General features: G+C 40.6%; 1 protein-coding gene across 1 annotated transcript in view; it reads left to right on the forward strand.

The window, feature by feature from the left end:
* The window catches only part of SLC9A9 (solute carrier family 9 member A9), a 325,848-nt gene that overhangs the window by 126,754 nt on the left and 180,036 nt on the right, over positions 1 to 19,058 (forward strand). The window contains exons 7-8 of the mRNA XM_073359753.1: positions 9,811 to 9,949; positions 12,232 to 12,337. Of these exons, the coding sequence (XP_073215854.1) occupies positions 9,811 to 9,949; positions 12,232 to 12,337 (245 nt within the window). The remainder of the gene's footprint in view (positions 1 to 9,810; positions 9,950 to 12,231; positions 12,338 to 19,058) is intronic.

The raw sequence follows: 19,058 nt of genomic DNA on the forward strand, positions 1-19,058 counted from the left end.
CACTCGATTACAGACCTAAAAGTGGCAATTCTTCAACAAAAAAACTTCCAAAACAGACTCCAATGAGAGACTGCTGAATTGGAATTAATTTGCAGACTGGGTACAATTAACTTAGGCTTGAATAAAGACTGGGAGTGGATGGGTCATTACACAAAGTAAAACTATTTCCCCATGTTTATTCCCACACCCCACACTGTTCCTCAGACGTTCTTGTCAACTGCTGGAAATGGCCCACCTTGATTATCACTACAAAAGGTGTTCTTCCCCTGCTCCGCCCCCCCCTCCACCCCTCCCACTCTCCTGCTGGTAATAGCTCACCTTAAGTGATCACTCTCCTTACTGTGTGTATGGTAACACCCATTGTTTCATGTTCTCTATATATATAAATCTCCCCACTGTATTTTCCACTGAATGCTTCCAGTGAAGTGATCTGTAGCTCACAAAAGCTTATGCTCAAATAAATTTGTGAGTCTCTAAGGTGCCACAAGTACTCCTTTTCTTTTTGTATTAAAGGATGACCTTGAAGCTAAGTGGGGCTAGTGTGTTTAGACTGTGAAGGAGAACAGAAAAGGAGTACTTTTGGCACCTTAGAGACTGACAAATTTATTTGAGCATAAGCTTTCGTGAGCTATAGCACACTGAAAGCTTATGCTCAGATAAATTTGTTAGTCTCTCAGGTGCCACAAGTACTACTTTTCTTTTGCGAATACAGACTAACACGGCTGCTACTCTGAAAAGAGAACAGATTTTTGGATACCCAGAAAAACTATGGGAGCATGAACAGGGAGCCAATTGCAGGCCTTCAGTAGCCTTGTTTACAAGTTCTTGTGTGTATATAAACAGTATGCTTAATGGAGACATATATATATATATATATATGTGTGTATATGTGAAATCTGGCTTTTACATCTGGAGTCTTAAATCTAGAAAACCTCACAAATACTGTCAAGAGTCAAGGGCTTAAAAAAAGGTTTTGTTTGGTGTCATACATTGGAGACCTTCCCGGTTTGTTTGTTTGTTTGTTTGTTTGTTTGTTTGTTTTAATGCAAATTCTCCACATTCCTGCTCCTTTTTGACCACTGTTAAAATTTTATAATTAATAAAGGGAGAGTATTTTGTTCCATAAATACCCACCTTAATTTTGGCAGCTTTCCTCTGAAAGACACAATCCCTGTGTATCTGCCTCCATAACCGCTGTAACTGGCTGCTTTTGCTGGCCACAACGCATTCCTACACTGGGATGCCTCTCCAGTCTCCACTTCCCATCTGTTTTTGTGGGCTTGGGACTGGGAAGTACATACCCAATCTCAAATGTGTTGGATTTATAGTTCATCTACACTGACTTTAGTAGATTAGGATGAATTTCATGGGGGCTGGGAAGGTTGGATGGATTTAATGACCTTATGGCATTGTTGTTTGCTAAGAGCGAGTGTGAGTGTTAGGTGCTACTCATACACTTTCAAATCCAGCTTCTGGTGCTAATGGTTACATTGCAGAAGGCTAAGGTGAATGATGAGTCTGCCTTTGGGTTTCAGCATCTTTAGGGGTGTTTTATTATGTGTTTGTGTTTTGTTTTGTTTTTGTAGCCGCATCAAGGAAAATCACATAGTTTAAAAAATTATATGGATGTAGAAACTGTTCAGTCAGATTTGTTTGTCTGTAAACCCCACATTTCAGTAACATATTATATACCTGTACTCTACCTATACTTGTATAATCGTGATTGTACATCATTTTGAGAAAGGCCACCTTCTTGCTGCCATCTTTTATGCAACCTTGAACTCTGAGAAAGTAGTATTTTTTCCATCCCATCTTATTTTTCTTGATGGAATTAACTAGCACCTGATGTACTTCTTTAATTACTTATCAGTTGAGGGAGGTTCCACTTCATTCAGTGCAGATCATTGCAGGCATTGCTGGTTTGGTTTTGTAACTCCAGACATGACTCCTTCATGCTCCCCTAATATTCCTTTATGCTAAATATGTATCATACAATACTGCAGTGAAAAGGAAGGATGGTTAACTAAGGAAACGAGAAGTACTTTGACAAAGCAAGTGGAAACAAGTATTCTGTTTCCCAGATCATAAGACTTTTCTTTCCACAATAGTCACATAACCCTGTAAGAAAAAGAAAAGAAAGAAAGAAAGAAAGAAAGAAAGAAAGAAAGAAAGAAAGAAAGAAAGAAAGAAAGAAAGAAAGAAAGAAAGAAAGAAAGAAAGAAAGAAAGAAAGAAGCACCTGGTTATTTATACTGCTTTTAGTTATGTTGTAGTATGGTATAATCAGAGAATTAACTTCTGTATCTCTGCAAAAATCAATTGCTATTGTTCTCATTTGCTGTTGCTAATCACGCCCCACAGTACTTCATTAGAACCCTTCTTTTCTTTGTAACATATTCTGAATCAGGTATTGCAGCAAGTTTTCTGCAGCATGTTGTCTGTTTCCACAGCTAAACTGCTACAAGCATTGGGTTATATAAAAATCATGGATTCTTTGTGCTGTACTGTTGTTTGCAATTGATTAACATCTCTTTCTTTGATGCTGTCACACTAGCCTTAGGCATGCTGGGCCTCAAGAGTAAAAGGAGGAATACAAGATTTAATCTCATCTCCAGTTTCTCTCCAGAAAACTGTCGTGACATTCTGAGGAAAATCATGCTGTAATCCTCAAATGCCTTGGATTACTTACAGAAAAATTCCACCATTTTGCTAAATGCACAGGCCAGAAAATGTTTATGGCAAGAAACTCTCCTCATCATGAATGAACTGTGATATATACTTATAAAGAACTTGGACTATGATATTTAATCAATTTAGATTTTATTTGGAAAGATTATTATTTTATTTTTGTTACAGTAGTGCTCAAAGGCCCCATTCCGCATTGGAGCCCTGAACAGTAATTGCTGTACAAACACATAGGAAGACCTACAGTCTTGCAGTATATGTATACTTCAGGCTGGGTGTGAAGGAGACATAATGCTAGCACACTAAAATACTGTGTAGCTTCAGCCATGTGAGCAGCGGGAGGGGCTAACCTCTCCTCCCATACATATCTATGGTCTTGGATGGGATCATACTTGGGTGACTAGCCCCTCTGTTGCTCACACTGGAGCCTTTGATCTGGTTAGATCAAAGCTAGCTCGAGTATATCTACACTTGCTGTAATCACACCTCACAGAAGCAGTGTAGACATACCTTAAGTATTATTGTTAATTCCATCTTGTAGATCGGGAAAAGAGAGGTGGGCTTGCTGTAGCCACTGGGGGAGGTGTTTCTAACTTTTAGAGAGGGTGAGACAATAAAGTCTCCCTTATCCTCCAGCTATGATCCAGGGTTCATTAGGTCAATTTGATTGCCAAACTCTGAAGATGGTTCAAAATTTCTCTTCACCCCGCTCCTCCCAATTTTTCCAAAAGAGCAGTTTTTGAGGATAATTTTGCGTGTAAAACAGTGAGGGTAACTAACCATTGGAACAATTTAGCAAAGGTCATGGTGGATTCTTGATCACTGGCTATTTTTAAATCATGACTGGATTTTTTTTAAACAGGAATTATTTTGGAGGAGTTCTGTGGCCTGTGCTATGCAGGAGGTCAGACTAGATGTTTATAATGGTGCCTTCTGGCCTTGGAATCTATGACTCTATGAATCCATGCATTTTTGGTGGATCTGGATTATGTTTAACCTTAATCCACTTGTGTGGAAGAACCAGCAAAGTCTCTATTTTGCTATAATACTAATTTAACAATAAGAACTTTAATATTTAATAATTAAACATTTTGTTTAAATATAAAACAGTAACATTATCTTTACAGTCTCTTGCACACAGCTTTTGTTAGCATAGCTCACTCCTTTGCATCAGGCACAGAAGGTCGGTGAGCGGAAATAGGGTTCATGCAGAATGTTGTTAGAGTTTAGGGAGTGGGGGAACCAAGACTAGAGACATGCATGTTTAACTGTGACTGTCTTCAGTGTGAAGTGTTATCTTGTGACATTTTGCTTTAGTGTCAAATAAGTAGCTTGGGGGCAAGAACTGGAGTTAGGCTCAATGTTATTTAGCATTGTCAGTGATGTACTGGAAAAGGGGTTGTCACGGGGTGACACTGACCCTTTAAGGAGGAGCAGGGCCAGTGCACCTGTCTGCGTCAGCTGATCCAGAATAGGCTTTAAAAGAGGCTCCTGGGGCTAGGGAAGGGAAGATACCAGTGAGTCAGAGTTAGGAAGCAGGACTGCCAGAGTCCCCTATGTCGGGAGGCTATGAGAGCCTGAAAGGTAAAAGGGGGACAATCCCCTGGAGTTTGTGGCCCAGAATGAGCCAAGGAGCTGTTTGTATTTGTTTTGTTTAGATTTGGACAATAAGACTGCTTGAAGGAGGCTGTGAGCATGGCAGTAGATCCTTTGTAAACTGCTGAGAAGCCCTGCCATATTACAGGGGTGAACATCCAAGGTGAAATCCTGGCTCTGTTGATGTCAATGAGAGTATTGCCACTGACTTCAATGGGAACAGGATTTCATCCCTTGTGGATAGTACTAAACTAGAAAGTACTGTGCACACTAGTGAGGATCAAAGAATAGTATAAAGGAAAAAGCTGTGGTCACGAAAACACCAAATGGGATTCAATCTGGAGAAATTCTGGGTAAAAAACAACACAGAGCAATGATGATGAGGAATGGGAGGGGTGGGAGAGGGAAAGAATATTTGTAAAGCAAGAATTTTGGAAATGATCTGCACCAGATGTTATAGATGGCAGTAACTTAAATAGGTGCTCATAAGGTGGTATGTCATTAAAAATATACAGTGTGATTTTTGGCTTACATATTGTATAACAAGCCATCATCCATTGAGGCAAAAATCATTTTCTAGAGGGAGATGATGTGGCCTTGTGGATCAAGCGCTGAACTTGGATGTTAGACACCTTGGTTCTAGGCCTGCCACTGCCCTGAGACACTTCAGGCAAGTCATTGCGCCACTCTGTGCCTCAGTTTCCCCATTTGTAAAATGAAGATACCAATGCTGACCTTCTTTGAGCTCTGCTAACGAAAAGCACTCTATGAGAGCTAGGTGGTATTATATTTGTCATTGGAATAAATGCACCTATAATAGAATGTTCAATTCTGGACACCTTAATATTTGAAATATGCTGATAATTTGGAGGATATTCAAAAATGGAAAGCTCTGGGTGACTAGTTGATTAGACAATGATAAAAGAACTTAATATGCTAAGTTTGCCTAAATAAAGACTTAGTTAACATGATAATACTTAGTAAGAATTATAAGTTACTATACTTAGTAACAGGTTTCAGAGTAGCAGCCTTGTTAATCTGTATCCCCAAAAAGAAAAGGAGGACTTGTAGCACCTTAGAGACTAACAAATTTATTTGAGCATAAGCTTTTGTGAGCTACAGCTCACTTCATTGGATGATCGGATGCATGCAGTGGAAAATACAGTAGGGGGATTTTATATACACAGAGAACATGAAACAACGGGTGTTATCATTCACACTGTAATGAGAGTGATCAGGTAAGGTGAGCTATTACCAGCAGGAGAGAAAAAAAAAACTACCAATGTGATATATGCCATCATGTGCCAGGAATGCCCCTCTGCCATGTACATTGGCCAAACAGGACAGTCTCTACGTAAAAGAATAAATGGACACAAATCAGACGTCAAGAATTATAACATTCAAAAACCAGTCGGAGAACACTTCAATCTCTCTGGTCACTCGATTACAGAGCTAAAAGTGGCAATATTACAACAAAAAAACTTCAAAAACAGACTCCAATGAGAGATTGCTGAATTGGAATTAATTTGCAAACTAGACACCATTGCATTATTCTTGAATAAAGACTGGGAGTGGATGGGTCATTACACAAACTAAAACTATTTCCCCATGTTTATTTCTCCCCCCTACTGTTCCTCACACGTTCTTGTCAACTGCTGGAAATGGCCCACCTGATTATCACTACAAAAGGTTTTTGTTTTGTTTTTCTCTTCTGCTGGTAATAGCTCACCTTACCTGATCACTCTCATTACAGTGTGTATGGTAACACCCATTGTTTCATGTTCTCTGTGTATATAAAATCCCTCTACTGTATTTTCCACTGCATGCATCCGATGAAGTGAGCTGTAGCTCATTAAAGCTTATGCTCATATAAATTTGTTTGTGTGTAAGGTGCCACAAGTACTCCTTTTCTTTATACTTAGTAAGTATAATAACTAAGATAAAAGACTTAGTTAACATGATAATACTCTACTGTTTAAGAAGAATCCCAAACAGAGAGTTGAATTGTTTAGGGAGATACAGGAAGAACAAAGCTTTAGTAATCAGATGACATGAAGCAAAGGAACATTTAGACAGAATATGAGGAAAAATTTCCTGACAATGAGAGCTGAATATTAACATAACAGACTTTACAGAAAAGGGATGGAAATTCTTTGCTTGAGACATTTAAAATTAGACAAGACAGGAAGCTTGGAAATATAATCTTGCATTGTCAGGGGAATGAGCAAGGTAACTTCACATATTTAATAGGTTTCTTTCTTCTCTAGTGTTCATGACACAAGAAATAATTGCACTGCTGCTTGAATAGTACATCTTATGTTTAGTTTGATAACTAAACTAGGAATTTGGGCTCTGTGTTTAATGACCAATATCAGATTTTCTAAAGTCTTATCAGAACCAGTCATATATAAGATGCAGTGATTCCTGTCCCAACAGTCCCACTTCTTAAAGTGTAAGAAGACCTGTAGGCAGAGAAAATGTTTAATAATCCAATAAATTCATATAAACATTCACCTATTTGAATATAAAAGCTTTAGACCCTAGGAGAACTGTTCAGGGCAACAATTCTTTCCAGAAAGAATTGCTAGCAGCATTTTCCTGGGCAGCATAGTTAGGGCCTACAATTGTTTAAATCAAATATTTGCTTTTGTTTCAATTATAAAGATGAGCCAAGATTTAGAATGTGGTTTTCTTCTGATACAATGGTAGGCTTACTGTATTTATTCCCTTCTGAAAACTGAAGACTGCTTCAGTTCTGCAGGATAATTCTGGTTTAATTTAAGATAAGTTGTTTGAGTGTTTTTGTTTGAGAAAATGCCCATGTAATTGATCATAAAACCTAGTATAACACTCTTTAACTGATTTTAAACTCTTTTGCCTTGTGGCTGGCATAATTAATAAGCAGTTCATTAATGGTTTCATTGATGTTTGCCTGGTGTATACTTCTTCCAGGTCAAGGAGCTCTTGATACAGTTCTCATGGCTTTTAACATCTGCTGTCCCTTGCATTGACCAGGCCCTCTGGATAGTTCATCAGCTTTCTTTGATGCATTCAGGAAAAATGCTAGATTGACTTGATTGAAATCACCACTTAAAACTTAGTGACATAGAAGGTCAATTCCCCATTTACAATTAATTAAGAAACAGGGATGAGAAACTGCAGTCTTTCTATACTTCTTTGAGGTAAAGAATCAATGAGAACATGATCTACAGTCAAGAAGAGACAGAATTTTAACTATAACATTTCAACACAGAACAAACAACTAGAGTCCCTTTTAGGTATACAAGAAATATTAGCAAATAACAGTTTGTTGACCCACAGCACTATAGCTGAGAAGACATCAGCTGAAAGAAGCAGATGCTCAGAGAGTCCGAGTTTTATATTTTTACCATAATCTCTGATGTGACTGTGAAGGCTAAAACCTCAGACTGAAGGGGTCAGTGATGAGCATCATCTCAAGACATGAATGAAGGCAAGAGATGTACTCCCTGAGATTGTTCTCCAGCAGTTGAGAGAGAACTGGCAATGCTGGTCCCAGGCATACACATGCACTGGTTGGCACTTATACTGGATGGAATGGTACAGGGCCAGAATATGATATGCTTCCTCAAAAGGTCCTCAGATAGTCCCATTGATGTTAACAAGACAATTTTTGGAAAGAAAGTGCTACTCTGCATGAGTAAGAATATCAGCTTCTGGTGCTTTGAAATTTTCTGTATGTAAGAGAGTTTACAGCATTCATATTCACATTCTCAGTGAATGGGTTTAGAAAGTCATTGCTCATTTGCACTTTTCTGTACAGCACTTCTTAGACCCTGCTTAATGACCACAGTGATGATCACAATGCAGCCAGGTGTAACACAAGAATGTGTCACTTTGAGTCAAATAAAATATTTATCAATACTAAATCATCCCCTTTGCCCTCAAGAGGCAGCTTGGTCTAGATGATTGGGGCCAAAAATCAAGGGCTCTGAAAGTCTGATTCTGACCCTGCTACTGATTGTCTGTGTGACCTTTGAACTAGTCACTTCAGTTTTCCAATATGTAAAATTGGAATTGTAACTGTTACTTTAGCTACATCACTAGAATTATGTGAAGCTTAATTAGTGTACGTACAGTGCTTTCAAAATTCATAGCACTAAGTGCTATGTGTTCTCATGTGTGGCAAGAGAGTGAGGTAATGGGCACACTAAAAGCTTAAAATAAAAAAGTAAGACTTTAGGTTCAGATCCAGACAAGTGGTGAGCACCAGCCACGAGGAGTTCAGTACTTCTAAGGATTGTTCTCTTATTCACACATGTTAACTTCCCTTTCTATATATCCTTGACCAACCAAGAGATAAGGTCTGAGAGTAGCCTAGTTGCTGGTCTCTGAGTAACATTTGGAGGCACTTAAATGAGTGCAACTGTTCAGAAAAATCTTGAATACAGAGCTGCATCTCTGCTGCCTAATGTCCAGACAGAAAACATCCAGTTGCAGAGATGAACATTAAGAACACGTCCATAAGCATGAAATATTCACCCCAATTTAAAATCATCTAGTTTTAATGTTTAAAATACCAATAATTTTACAGCAATGCATACTCCATTCTAAAATCCACTGCCAAGATCACTTATTTTCTTTGACAGTAAGCATAAAAGACCTCAAGTGTCGAAAGCAACAGAACCACAAAAATCTGAAACGTTGCTTAATTAGTATTTGTGAAGCTTGGGGCTACAGCACATCTGTTAATTTTTATGTTACAACAAGCAGAAATACATTCATACTTGGCGGTATCATTAGCATTCTGGGCATCAAGTCACTAGTAGTAAATAGCCCTCAAAAATGTTTAAAGATATGGCCTTGCCATTGGTGGAGTAATTTCCCATAAGAAAATAATCTTGATGGTTATAGCCAGAGACTGGATATAAAAGATGACCTCTGGCAACTACAGCAGTTTCTTTCTCTGGGAAAACAGTCCTCTTGTTCTTCTCTGGGGTTTCATACTCTGCAGCTCTTGACATGTTGACCGTTTTGTTTACGAAGGGTTATGCTAGGGAAGGGAACTAGTTTGTGGTTTATGACAGCATCACTTCAGAAGATTTGGTACATACTGTGATTTGTATCGCCCATTTGTGCCTCAGCCATAAAAATGCACTTTTTACCAGAAATATTTGTGAATATATAACAGCTCCGAAGACATATGGCCAATAAATAATTCAAAGTTATCTATTTTCCCTGCATATTCTTTATACATCTACCATAGTTTAATGCCTAGCTGGCTTGGAAACAATATTGTTTATGACAGTCCTAGTATACAAATGTTTAGTGACTGGCAGCAAACCACTGATTCTCAGGTTATTGCCTTGAAAAATAAACCCTTTCCTCCTACTCTCCTTTTTCTTGCCTTTCTATTTTGCTAACAGCCCTGAGGAGCATTCTCTTGCATTGTGAGTGCCTACAAAGTGGGTATGTTTAACACTCGATTTCACTATAACGATAATGTGATTTAATTCATTATTTTCCTCTCTCCCCCTTGTCTTCTTTTCAGTTCGATATCTGTTTACAGTCCCAAGGAGAATCCTAACACATTTGATGCTGCTGCTTTCTTCCAGTCTGTGTGGAATTTCCTGGGAATCTTTGCTGGATCATTCGCAATGGGGTCCTCATACGCTGTTGTCACAGCTTTAATATCCTTTATTGTTTTTCAATCAGAAAAAACTCTGCAAGTTTGAAAGTCTGGTTGCCTTGAAAAGAACTTCTAAGGCTGTCTGTGTTTTAAGACTGACCATCTTTACTTTGAGCTTGAACTTCTTGACCATGGGTTTGAAGAGGCTCTGTAAACAAAGCCAGGTCCTCAGCTGGAGAAAATCAACACAGGTTCAATGATTTCAATAGAGCTGATTTTAACCAGCTGAGGGTCTGGCCCAAAATCTATAGTCCTTACTCCTGTAAGTAGTCTCATTGACCTCAATAAGACTACCCTTGTGCCTAAGGACTATTCACATGAGTAAAAGATGCAGGACTGGACCCCAAATTCCGTTGTTTGGGAGACTCTCCTGAAATCCCTCTGTCTTTCCCCATTTATTTTATTTCTCCCCAAAACATTATCATGCTGACCAATCCTTTCAATCAACGAGGAATGGATCACCACACTGGACCAGACTGGGGGAGGGGAGGAGAGTATGTGCGGTACAGCCTTACTCCAAGGACTGAGCTCACCTCCTTGACAGAGCTCACAGCCACTGACAAAGTCATGGGATTACAGGTTACGAAGTACCTGTTAGTATTTTAGCATTCCTGAGAAAATTAAAGCACCATGACATCAAAATTCTCCTGTACTGTTCCACCTGACACTAACATAAATTCATGTAATGAAACCCTTGCTTCATACCACACTCAGCCTCCCCAGCAGTTGCTATATTTTAACTGACCCATACAACTGTGTGGGAATATAATGTAACTGGATAAAAATCAGAAGAAGTGTTGTCTACTAGGTGGAAAAGGCAAAAGGAGCCAAGAGTCCTGGGTTCTATCTTAAACTCTGATAGTGATTCACTGTGGGACTTTAGGCAAAATACTTACCCTTGGTCTATGCTACAGAGTTAGGTCGACATAAGGCAGCTTTCTTCAGCCTAATTATGCCAGGTTTCAGAGTAGCAGGCGTGTTAGTCTGTATCCGCAAAAAGAAAAGGAGTACTTATGGCACCTTAGAGACTAAGACTAACAAATTTATTAGAGCATAAGCTTTCTTGAGCTACAGCTCACTTCATCGGTTGCAACATCACTTCATCGGATGCATCCGATGAAGTGAGCTGTAGCTCACGAAAGCTTATGATCTAGTAAATTTGTGAGTCTCTAAGGTGCCACAAGTACTCCTTTTCTTTTTGCTAATTATGTCAGTGTACACACTACAGCCTTGCTCCCACTGATGTAAGTGCCCTACGACACCAACATAAGTCCACCTCAACAAGAAGCGTAAGGCTTATGTCAGTGTAGTTAGGTCGATGCAGTGTCTGTGTAGACATTGCATTACTTACATCGGCTGTTAGCCATCATATTTATCAGTTTCACAGCTAACTTAACAGGTGACTTAAGTTTCTAGTGTAGACAAGCCCTTGGGCCCAGAGCCTCAAAGGTAGTTAGCTACCTAACTACCTTTGAGGATTCAGCCCTTAATTTCTCTATACCTCGGTGAACGCTGCCTTAAAATGGGTACAATAACAATTAATGTTTGCAAAGTATTTTGAGATGCTCACATAAAATACAATATTTGTTTAATTTACAATTTATGTAGTAGCAGTAATTAAACAAGGTACAAGCCAAGCTAAATTAAAGTGCAGCTTATCCAAACTGGGAAAGGCGTGATTCTCCATTTCCCTACATCTTGTTTAGTCATTTACATCTGTTGGTGTAAAAATGCTACCAAATCACAACAGTAGCAACTTACACTCACTTTGCACAAGTATAAATGACTAAACAAAGCACTAATATGTTGATCAGCTTCCCCATCTTGATTCCTTTGAGAGTCCAGTTCTGAAGCACCAATTATGCTTGTAAACTGATTCCATTTAAAGGCTACATAGTAAAGTTGACCTTCCCTTTTGACAGAGACAATGAAGGCCATGGACCAACTTGGCTTTTTGATCATGTTGTTGCCATATCACCTTTTCACAGCCACATTTCTTTGAAACCACATGACATGAGCACATTTCAACAGCTAATATAAATAGAAGTAGATATGTGAAGTAGACTAATGCTGGAAAATTAATGCTAAATTCAATCACTTAGGCCTTGATCCAGCAAAGCACTTAATAACATGTATAATCTTAAGGTCCCATTGAAGGCACATGCTTATGTGCTTTGTATGATACAGCTGAATAATTTTACGGTGCATTATTTCATTTATGATGGTGAGGTTGAATTTAGGGTGCAAAGCTGTTCATTTTTTTTCCTTAGTATTTTTTAGCACTTGACAAAATTTACAAAGCTGTGTGAGTTCCCCATGTTGGAAACAGGCCTATTCTTCCTCCTGTCTTGGAGTGCCTTCCTGTCAGCAGAAGCTGCTGGTCTTACAGGTAAGTGTTGCATTTTCCTGAGTAAGCAAAGACTGTGGGGCTTTTTAGTAAATCTGTGATGTGGGAAAACAGCACACCTATTTTGAGCATGACATCTTATATGAATCTTCCAAAATCCAGTTGCTTCTTGTCATTGCTGAAATGTGTGGGTGCTGCAAACATCCATCTGCAGGCATAAATCCATAGATACCTGAATGACTTTTTTTTTTTGCACAAGTTTTTGTTTGGTTGGTGGTTTTTTTATTTCTCCCACTCAAATCCCTGTTGCATCCGGAGAAAGGCACAGGCTGCCCAGTGACAGACCAAAACCACTTATAGCCTACACATCGCTGCATCAACATGGAGATAGCATTTGTGCAACCATAGTCAAATACATGGCCAGAAATTGCTTTCTTCAACACAGAGAAAAAGTAAACACATTCATACACAATGAAAAAGGTACACAGAAGTAATCTGTGCAATGCCCAGACTCTGATTGATTTCATAATGTGATTAGGAAGAATATGAGTCATAATAGTTTAAGCCTATTGATGTTTTTGATACTGTTATTTTTGACCATGAACTGCCATAATTCACATCAAGGAAAGTTAGAAGAAAACCTGAGCGCCTGAGCATTAATAGAGAGCCTGTTTAGTTTTTCTGGAGAAATTGCTGGAGACCTGTTAATTTTTACTTTGAACATGATCGTTGTAAAGCTTTTGGGGAGCAGTGAGGCCTGGGTGAAATCCTGGCTACTCTGAAGTCAATGGCAAAACTCCCACTGGCTTCAATGGAGCCAGGATTTTGCCTTTTGTGTGATAAGCCGTATGTTCAGAGGACTTTGAAACCAGCGTGTGGTTTGTTGTAAATTGCTGCATGCTCACTCCTCTTCCTAATTTTATGCACAATTTTCTGTCCCATTCTATGCCAAAGGTGGCTGAATGCCAATGTGTTTCCAAGTTAAACAAGAGAGCCAGGCTCTATCACTTTCCAAAAAAACCCCAACTTTAACCTGAACAAGGCCTTCTTTAGTCCTGTTGTGGTTACTGGCCATTTTCAAAACATTACCTCTAATAACCTGCTATTTACCTAGACAAAAAAATGGAATAACTTCTAAATCCTTTGTTTTTAAGCTGAGTGACTTCCCACACTTTCTAAGATAGGAATTTTAAAACCTTCTCCCCAGCGGAATCCATGGGTGTCACATTTTAGCCAGGAACAAATATGGTGTTACTAAATTTTTAAATAACTGAAAAGCGGGGTTCATAATGGAAACACTGATACTGCCTCCGATGCTGTCACTGCTTCAGGCACTGCTGTACTGAAGGCAAGTTCCACTGTCAGAATGCTGGAGCAGACTGCATATCCAAATAATTGGCAGATATCATTTCTTCACATCACACTGCAAATATGGTGACACATAATGTACTCTCTCCTACTAGTCACTTGGGATGGTGTTTCATTTTTTTAACATATAAAATGTCAGAAATCAAAGCCCTAATTACTGATGGCACGGAGGGGTTTTATAATGACACAGTAGCCATAGTTAACTATTTTTAATGGCCAGAAAGTGAGTGGAAAGCAAAGTCATGATCCAATTAAAGGGAAAAAAACAGAAAAGTACAAGGAAGTTAAGCCTTTGCTTATAGAATCATAGAATCATAGAATATCAGGGTTGGAAGGGACCCCAGAAGGTCATCTAGTCCAACCCCCTGCTCAAAGCAGGACCAATTCCCAGTTAAATCATCCCAGCCAGGGCTTTGTCAAGCCTGACCTTAAAAACCTCTAAGGAAGGAGATTCTACCACCTCCCTAGGTAACGCATTCCAGTGTTTCACCACCCTCTTAGTGAAAAAGTTTTTCCTAATATCCAATCTAAACCTCCCCCACTGCAACTTGAGACCATTACTCCTCGTTCTGTCATCTGCTACCATTGAGAACAGTCTAGAGCCATCCTCTTTGGAACCCCCTTTCAGGTAGTTGAAAGCAGCTATCAAATCCCCCCTCATTCTTCTCTTCTGCAGGCTAAACAATCCCAGCTCCCTCAGCCTCTCCTCATAACTCATGTGTTCCAGTCCCCTAATCATTTTTGTTGCCCTTCGCTGGACTCTCTACAATTTATCCACATCCTTCTTGAAGTGTGGGGCCCAAAACTGGACACAGTACTCCAGATGAGGCCTCACCAATGTCGAATAGAGGGGAACGATCACGTCACTCGATCTGCTCGCTATGCCCCTACTTATACATCCCAAAATGCCATTGGCCTTCTTGGCAACAAGGGCACACTGCTGACTCATATCCAGCTTCTCGTCCACTGTCACCCCTAGGTCCTTTTCTGCAGAACTGCTGCCTAGCCATTCGGTCCCTAGTCTGTAGCTGTGCATTGGGTTCTTCCGTCCTAAGTGCAGGACCCTGCACTTACCCTTATTGAACCTCATCAGATTCCTTTTGGCCCAATCTTCCAATTGGTCTAGGTCCTTCTGTATCCTATCCCTCCCCTCCAGCGTATCTACCACTCCTCCCAGTTTAGTATCATCCGCAAATTTGCTGAGAGTGCAATCCACACCATCTTCCAGATCATTTATGAAGATATTGAATAAAACCGGCCCCAGGACCGACCCTTGGGGCACTCCACTTGATACCGGCTGCCAACTAGACATGGAGCCATTGATCACTACCCGTTGAGCCCGACAATTTAGCCAGCTTTCTACCCACCTTATAGTGCATTCATCCAGCCCATACTTCCTTAACTTGCTGACAAGAATACTATGGGAGACCGTGTCAAAAGCTTTGCTAAAGTCAAGAAACAATACATCCACTGCTTTCCCTTCATCCACAGAACCAGTAATCTCATCATAAAAGGCGATTAGATTAGTCAGGCATGACCTTCCCTTGGTGAATCCATGCTGGCTGTTCCTGATCACTTTCCTCTCATGCAAGTGCTTCAGGATTGATTCTTTGAGGACCTGCTCCATGATTTTTCCAGGGACTGAGGTGAGGCTGACTGGCCTGTAGTTCCCAGGATCTTCCTTCTTCCCTTTTTTAAAGATTGGCACTACATTAGCCTTTTTCCAGTCATCCGGGACTTCCCCGGTTCGCCACGAGTTTTCAAAGATAATGGCCAGTGGCTCTGCAATCACAGCCGCCAATTCCTTCAGCACTCTCGGATGCAACTCGTCCGGCCCCAGGGACTTGTGCACGTCCAGCTTTTCTAAATAGTCCCTAACCGCCTCTATCTCCACAGAGGGCTGGCCATCTCTTCCGCATTTTGTGATGCCCAGCGCAGCAGTCTGGGAGCTGACCTTGTTAGTGAAAACAGAGGCAAAAAAAGCATTGAGTACATTAGCTTTTTCCACATCCTCTGTCACTAGGTTGCCTCCCTCATTCAGTAAGGGGCCCACACATTCCTTGGCTTTCTTCTTGTTGCCAACATACCTGAAGAAACCCTTCTTGTTACTCTTGACATCTCTGGCTAGCTGCAGCTCCAGGTGCGATTTGGCCCTCCTGATAACATTCCTACATGCCCGAGCAATATTTTTATACTCTTCCCTGGTCATATGTCCAACCTTCCACTTCTTGTAAGCTTCTTTTTTATGTTTAAGATCCGCTAGGATTTCACCATTAAGCCAAGTTGGTCGCCTGCCATATTTACTATTCTTTCGACTCATCGGGATGGTTTGTCCCTGTAACCTCAACAGGGATTCCTTGAAATACAGCCAGCTCTCCTGGACTCCTTTCCCCTTCAAGTTAGTCCCCCAGGGGATCCTGGCCATCCGTTCCCTGAGGGAGTCGAAGTCTGCTTTCCTGAAGTCCAGGGTCCGTATCCTGCTGCTTACCTTTGTTCCCTGCGTCAGGATCCTGAACTCAACCAACTCATGGTCACTGCCTCCCAGATTCCCATCCACTTTTGCTTCCCCCACTAATTCTACCCGGTTTGTGAGCAGCAGGTCAAGAAAAGCACCCCCCCTAGTTGGCTCCTCTAGCACTTGCGCCAGGAAATTGTCCCCTACGCTTTCCAAAAACTTCCTGGATTGTCTATGCACCGCTGTATTGCTCTCCCAGCAGATATCAGGAAAATTAAAGTCACCCATGAGAATCAGGACATGCGATCTAGTAGCTTCCGTGAGCTGCCGGAAGAAAGCCTCATCCACCTCATCCCCCTGGTCCGGTGGTCTATAGCAGACTCCCACCACTACATCACTCTTGTTGCACACACTTCTAAACTTAATCCAGAGACACTCAGGTTTTTCTGCAGTTTCGTACCGGAGCTCTGAGCAGTCATACTGCTCCCTTACATACAGTGCTACTCCCCCACCTTTTCTGCCCTGCCTGTCCTTCCTGAACAGTTTATAACCATCCATGACAGTACTCCAGTCATATGAGTTATCCCACCAAGTCTCTGTTATTCCGATCACGTCATAGTTCCTTGACATCACCAGGACCTCCAGTTCTCCCTGCTTGTTTCCAAGGCTTTGTGCATTTGTATATAAGCACTTGAGATAACCTGTGCTTATAAAAAATAATTTTTATTTATAAATAAAGGGACTGACATAGATGGTAAAAAAGGAAATTGCTCCACCTACATAAATTGCAAGGAAAACAAACCCCGCCCTTTTAGTTCTGGCACTAGCAATTCTTTTCATATGCACCTTCTTTGTCTCAGTTGGCAATTGTTTAATTACATTGTCGTGATGAGCCAAAGATGACTCCTGCCTCATTTATCAGCAGGGTTGAGCCTCTGTCACTTAGTTTCTATGAAAGGCCTTTGTCAGAAGCTGTTAGGAAAAAAGAACACATGCAGTCTTCCTTGTAGCTTCAGAAGTTCAAAGCTGAGTTTTCCATATGCAACAACTCTATTAATACTGTATTGACATTTCATCTTAAAGTAGACATTTTTAGCCCTTTGCTTTTAACCAGTTCCAATGTAACTTTCATCTTCTCTCACCCTTGCCTGAAAATGCTTGTATTCACTCTTTCCACAATAAGAAAAGGAGTACTTGTGGCACCTTAGAGACTAACCAATTTATTTGAGCATAAGCTTTCGTGAGCTACAGCTCACTTCATCGGATGCATACTGTGGAAACTGCAGAAGACATTATATACACAGAGACCATGAAACAATACCTCCTCCCACCCCACTCTCGTGCTGGTAATAGCTTATCTAAAGTGATCACTCTCCTTACAATGTGTATGATAATCAAGGTGGGCCATTTCCAGCACAAATCCAGGTTTTCTCACCCTCCGCCCCCCGCTCCCCCAAACTCACTCTCCTGCTGGTAATAGCCCATCCAAAGTGACCACTCTCTTTACAATGTGTATGATAACCAAAGTGGGCCATTTCCAGCACAAATCCAGGTTTTCTCACCCCCTCCCCCTTTTTTCCAAAAACCACACACACAAACTCACTCTCCTGCTGGTAATAGCTTATCCAAAGTGACCACTCTCCCTACAATGTGCATGATAATCAAGGTGGGCCATTTCCAGCACAAATCCAGGTTTTCTCACCCCCCCACCCCCATACACACACACAAACTCACTCTCCTGCTGGTAATAGTTCATCCAAACTGACCACTCTCCTTAAAATGTGTATGATAATCAAGGTGGGCCATTTCCAGCATAAATCCAAGTTTAACCAGAACGTCTGGGGAGGAGGGGGATAGGAAAAAACAAGGGGAAATAGGCTACCTTGCATAATGACTTAGCCACTCCCAGTCTCTATTTAAGCCTAAATTAATAGTATCCAATTTGCAAATTAATTCCAATTCAGCAGTTTCTCGCTGGAGCTGGATTTGAAGTTTTTTTGTTTTAAGATATCAACCTTCATGTCTGTAATTGTGTGACCAGAGAGGTTGAAGTGTTCTCCGACTGGTTTATGAATGTTATAATTCTTGACATCTGATTTGTGTCCATTTATTCTTTTACGTAGAGACTGTCCAGTTTGACCAATCTACATGGCAGTACATTTGTGCTGGAAATGGTCCACCTTGATTTTCATACACATTGTAAGGAGAGTGGTCACTTTGGATTAGCTATTACCAGCAGGAGAGTGAGCTTGTGTGTACGGTTTTTGGAAAAAGGGGGCGGGGGTGAGAAAACAACAAACAGGGAAAGATTAAGAATGAGCTCTCAAAAATGGATACTCTCATAAAAAACCAACCTTCCACACAAACTTCCTCGTGGCTGGATTTTACTAAAACTAGACAAGCCATTTACAACGCACACTTTGCTTCTCTACAAAGGGCCTAATAACATCAGCCACACTATCAGAGGCTCGTTCACCTGCACATCCACCAATGTGATATATGCCATCATGTGCCAGCAATGCCCCTCTGCCATGTACATTGGTCAAACTGGACAGTCTCTACGTAAAAGAATAAATGGACACAAATCAGATGTCAAGAATTATAACATTCATAAACCAGTCGGAGAACACTTCAATCTCTCTGGTCACGCGATCACAGACATGAAGGTCGCTATCTTAAAACAAAAAAACTTCAAATCCAGACTCCAGCGAGAAACTGCTGAATTGGAATTCATTTGCAAATTGGATACTATTAATTTAGGCTTAAATAGAGACTTGGAGTGGCTAAGTCATTATGCAAGGTAGCCTGTTTCCTCTTGTTTTTTCCTACCCCCCCCCCCCAGATGTTCTGGTTTAACTTGGATTTTAACTTGAAGAGTGGTCAGTTTGGATGAGCTATTACCAGCAGGAGAGTGAGTTTGTGTGTGTATGGGGGTGGGGG

Source organism: Lepidochelys kempii, chromosome 9, assembly GCF_965140265.1.
Source record: "Lepidochelys kempii isolate rLepKem1 chromosome 9, rLepKem1.hap2, whole genome shotgun sequence".
Classification (NCBI taxonomy): Eukaryota; Metazoa; Chordata; order Testudines; family Cheloniidae; genus Lepidochelys; species Lepidochelys kempii.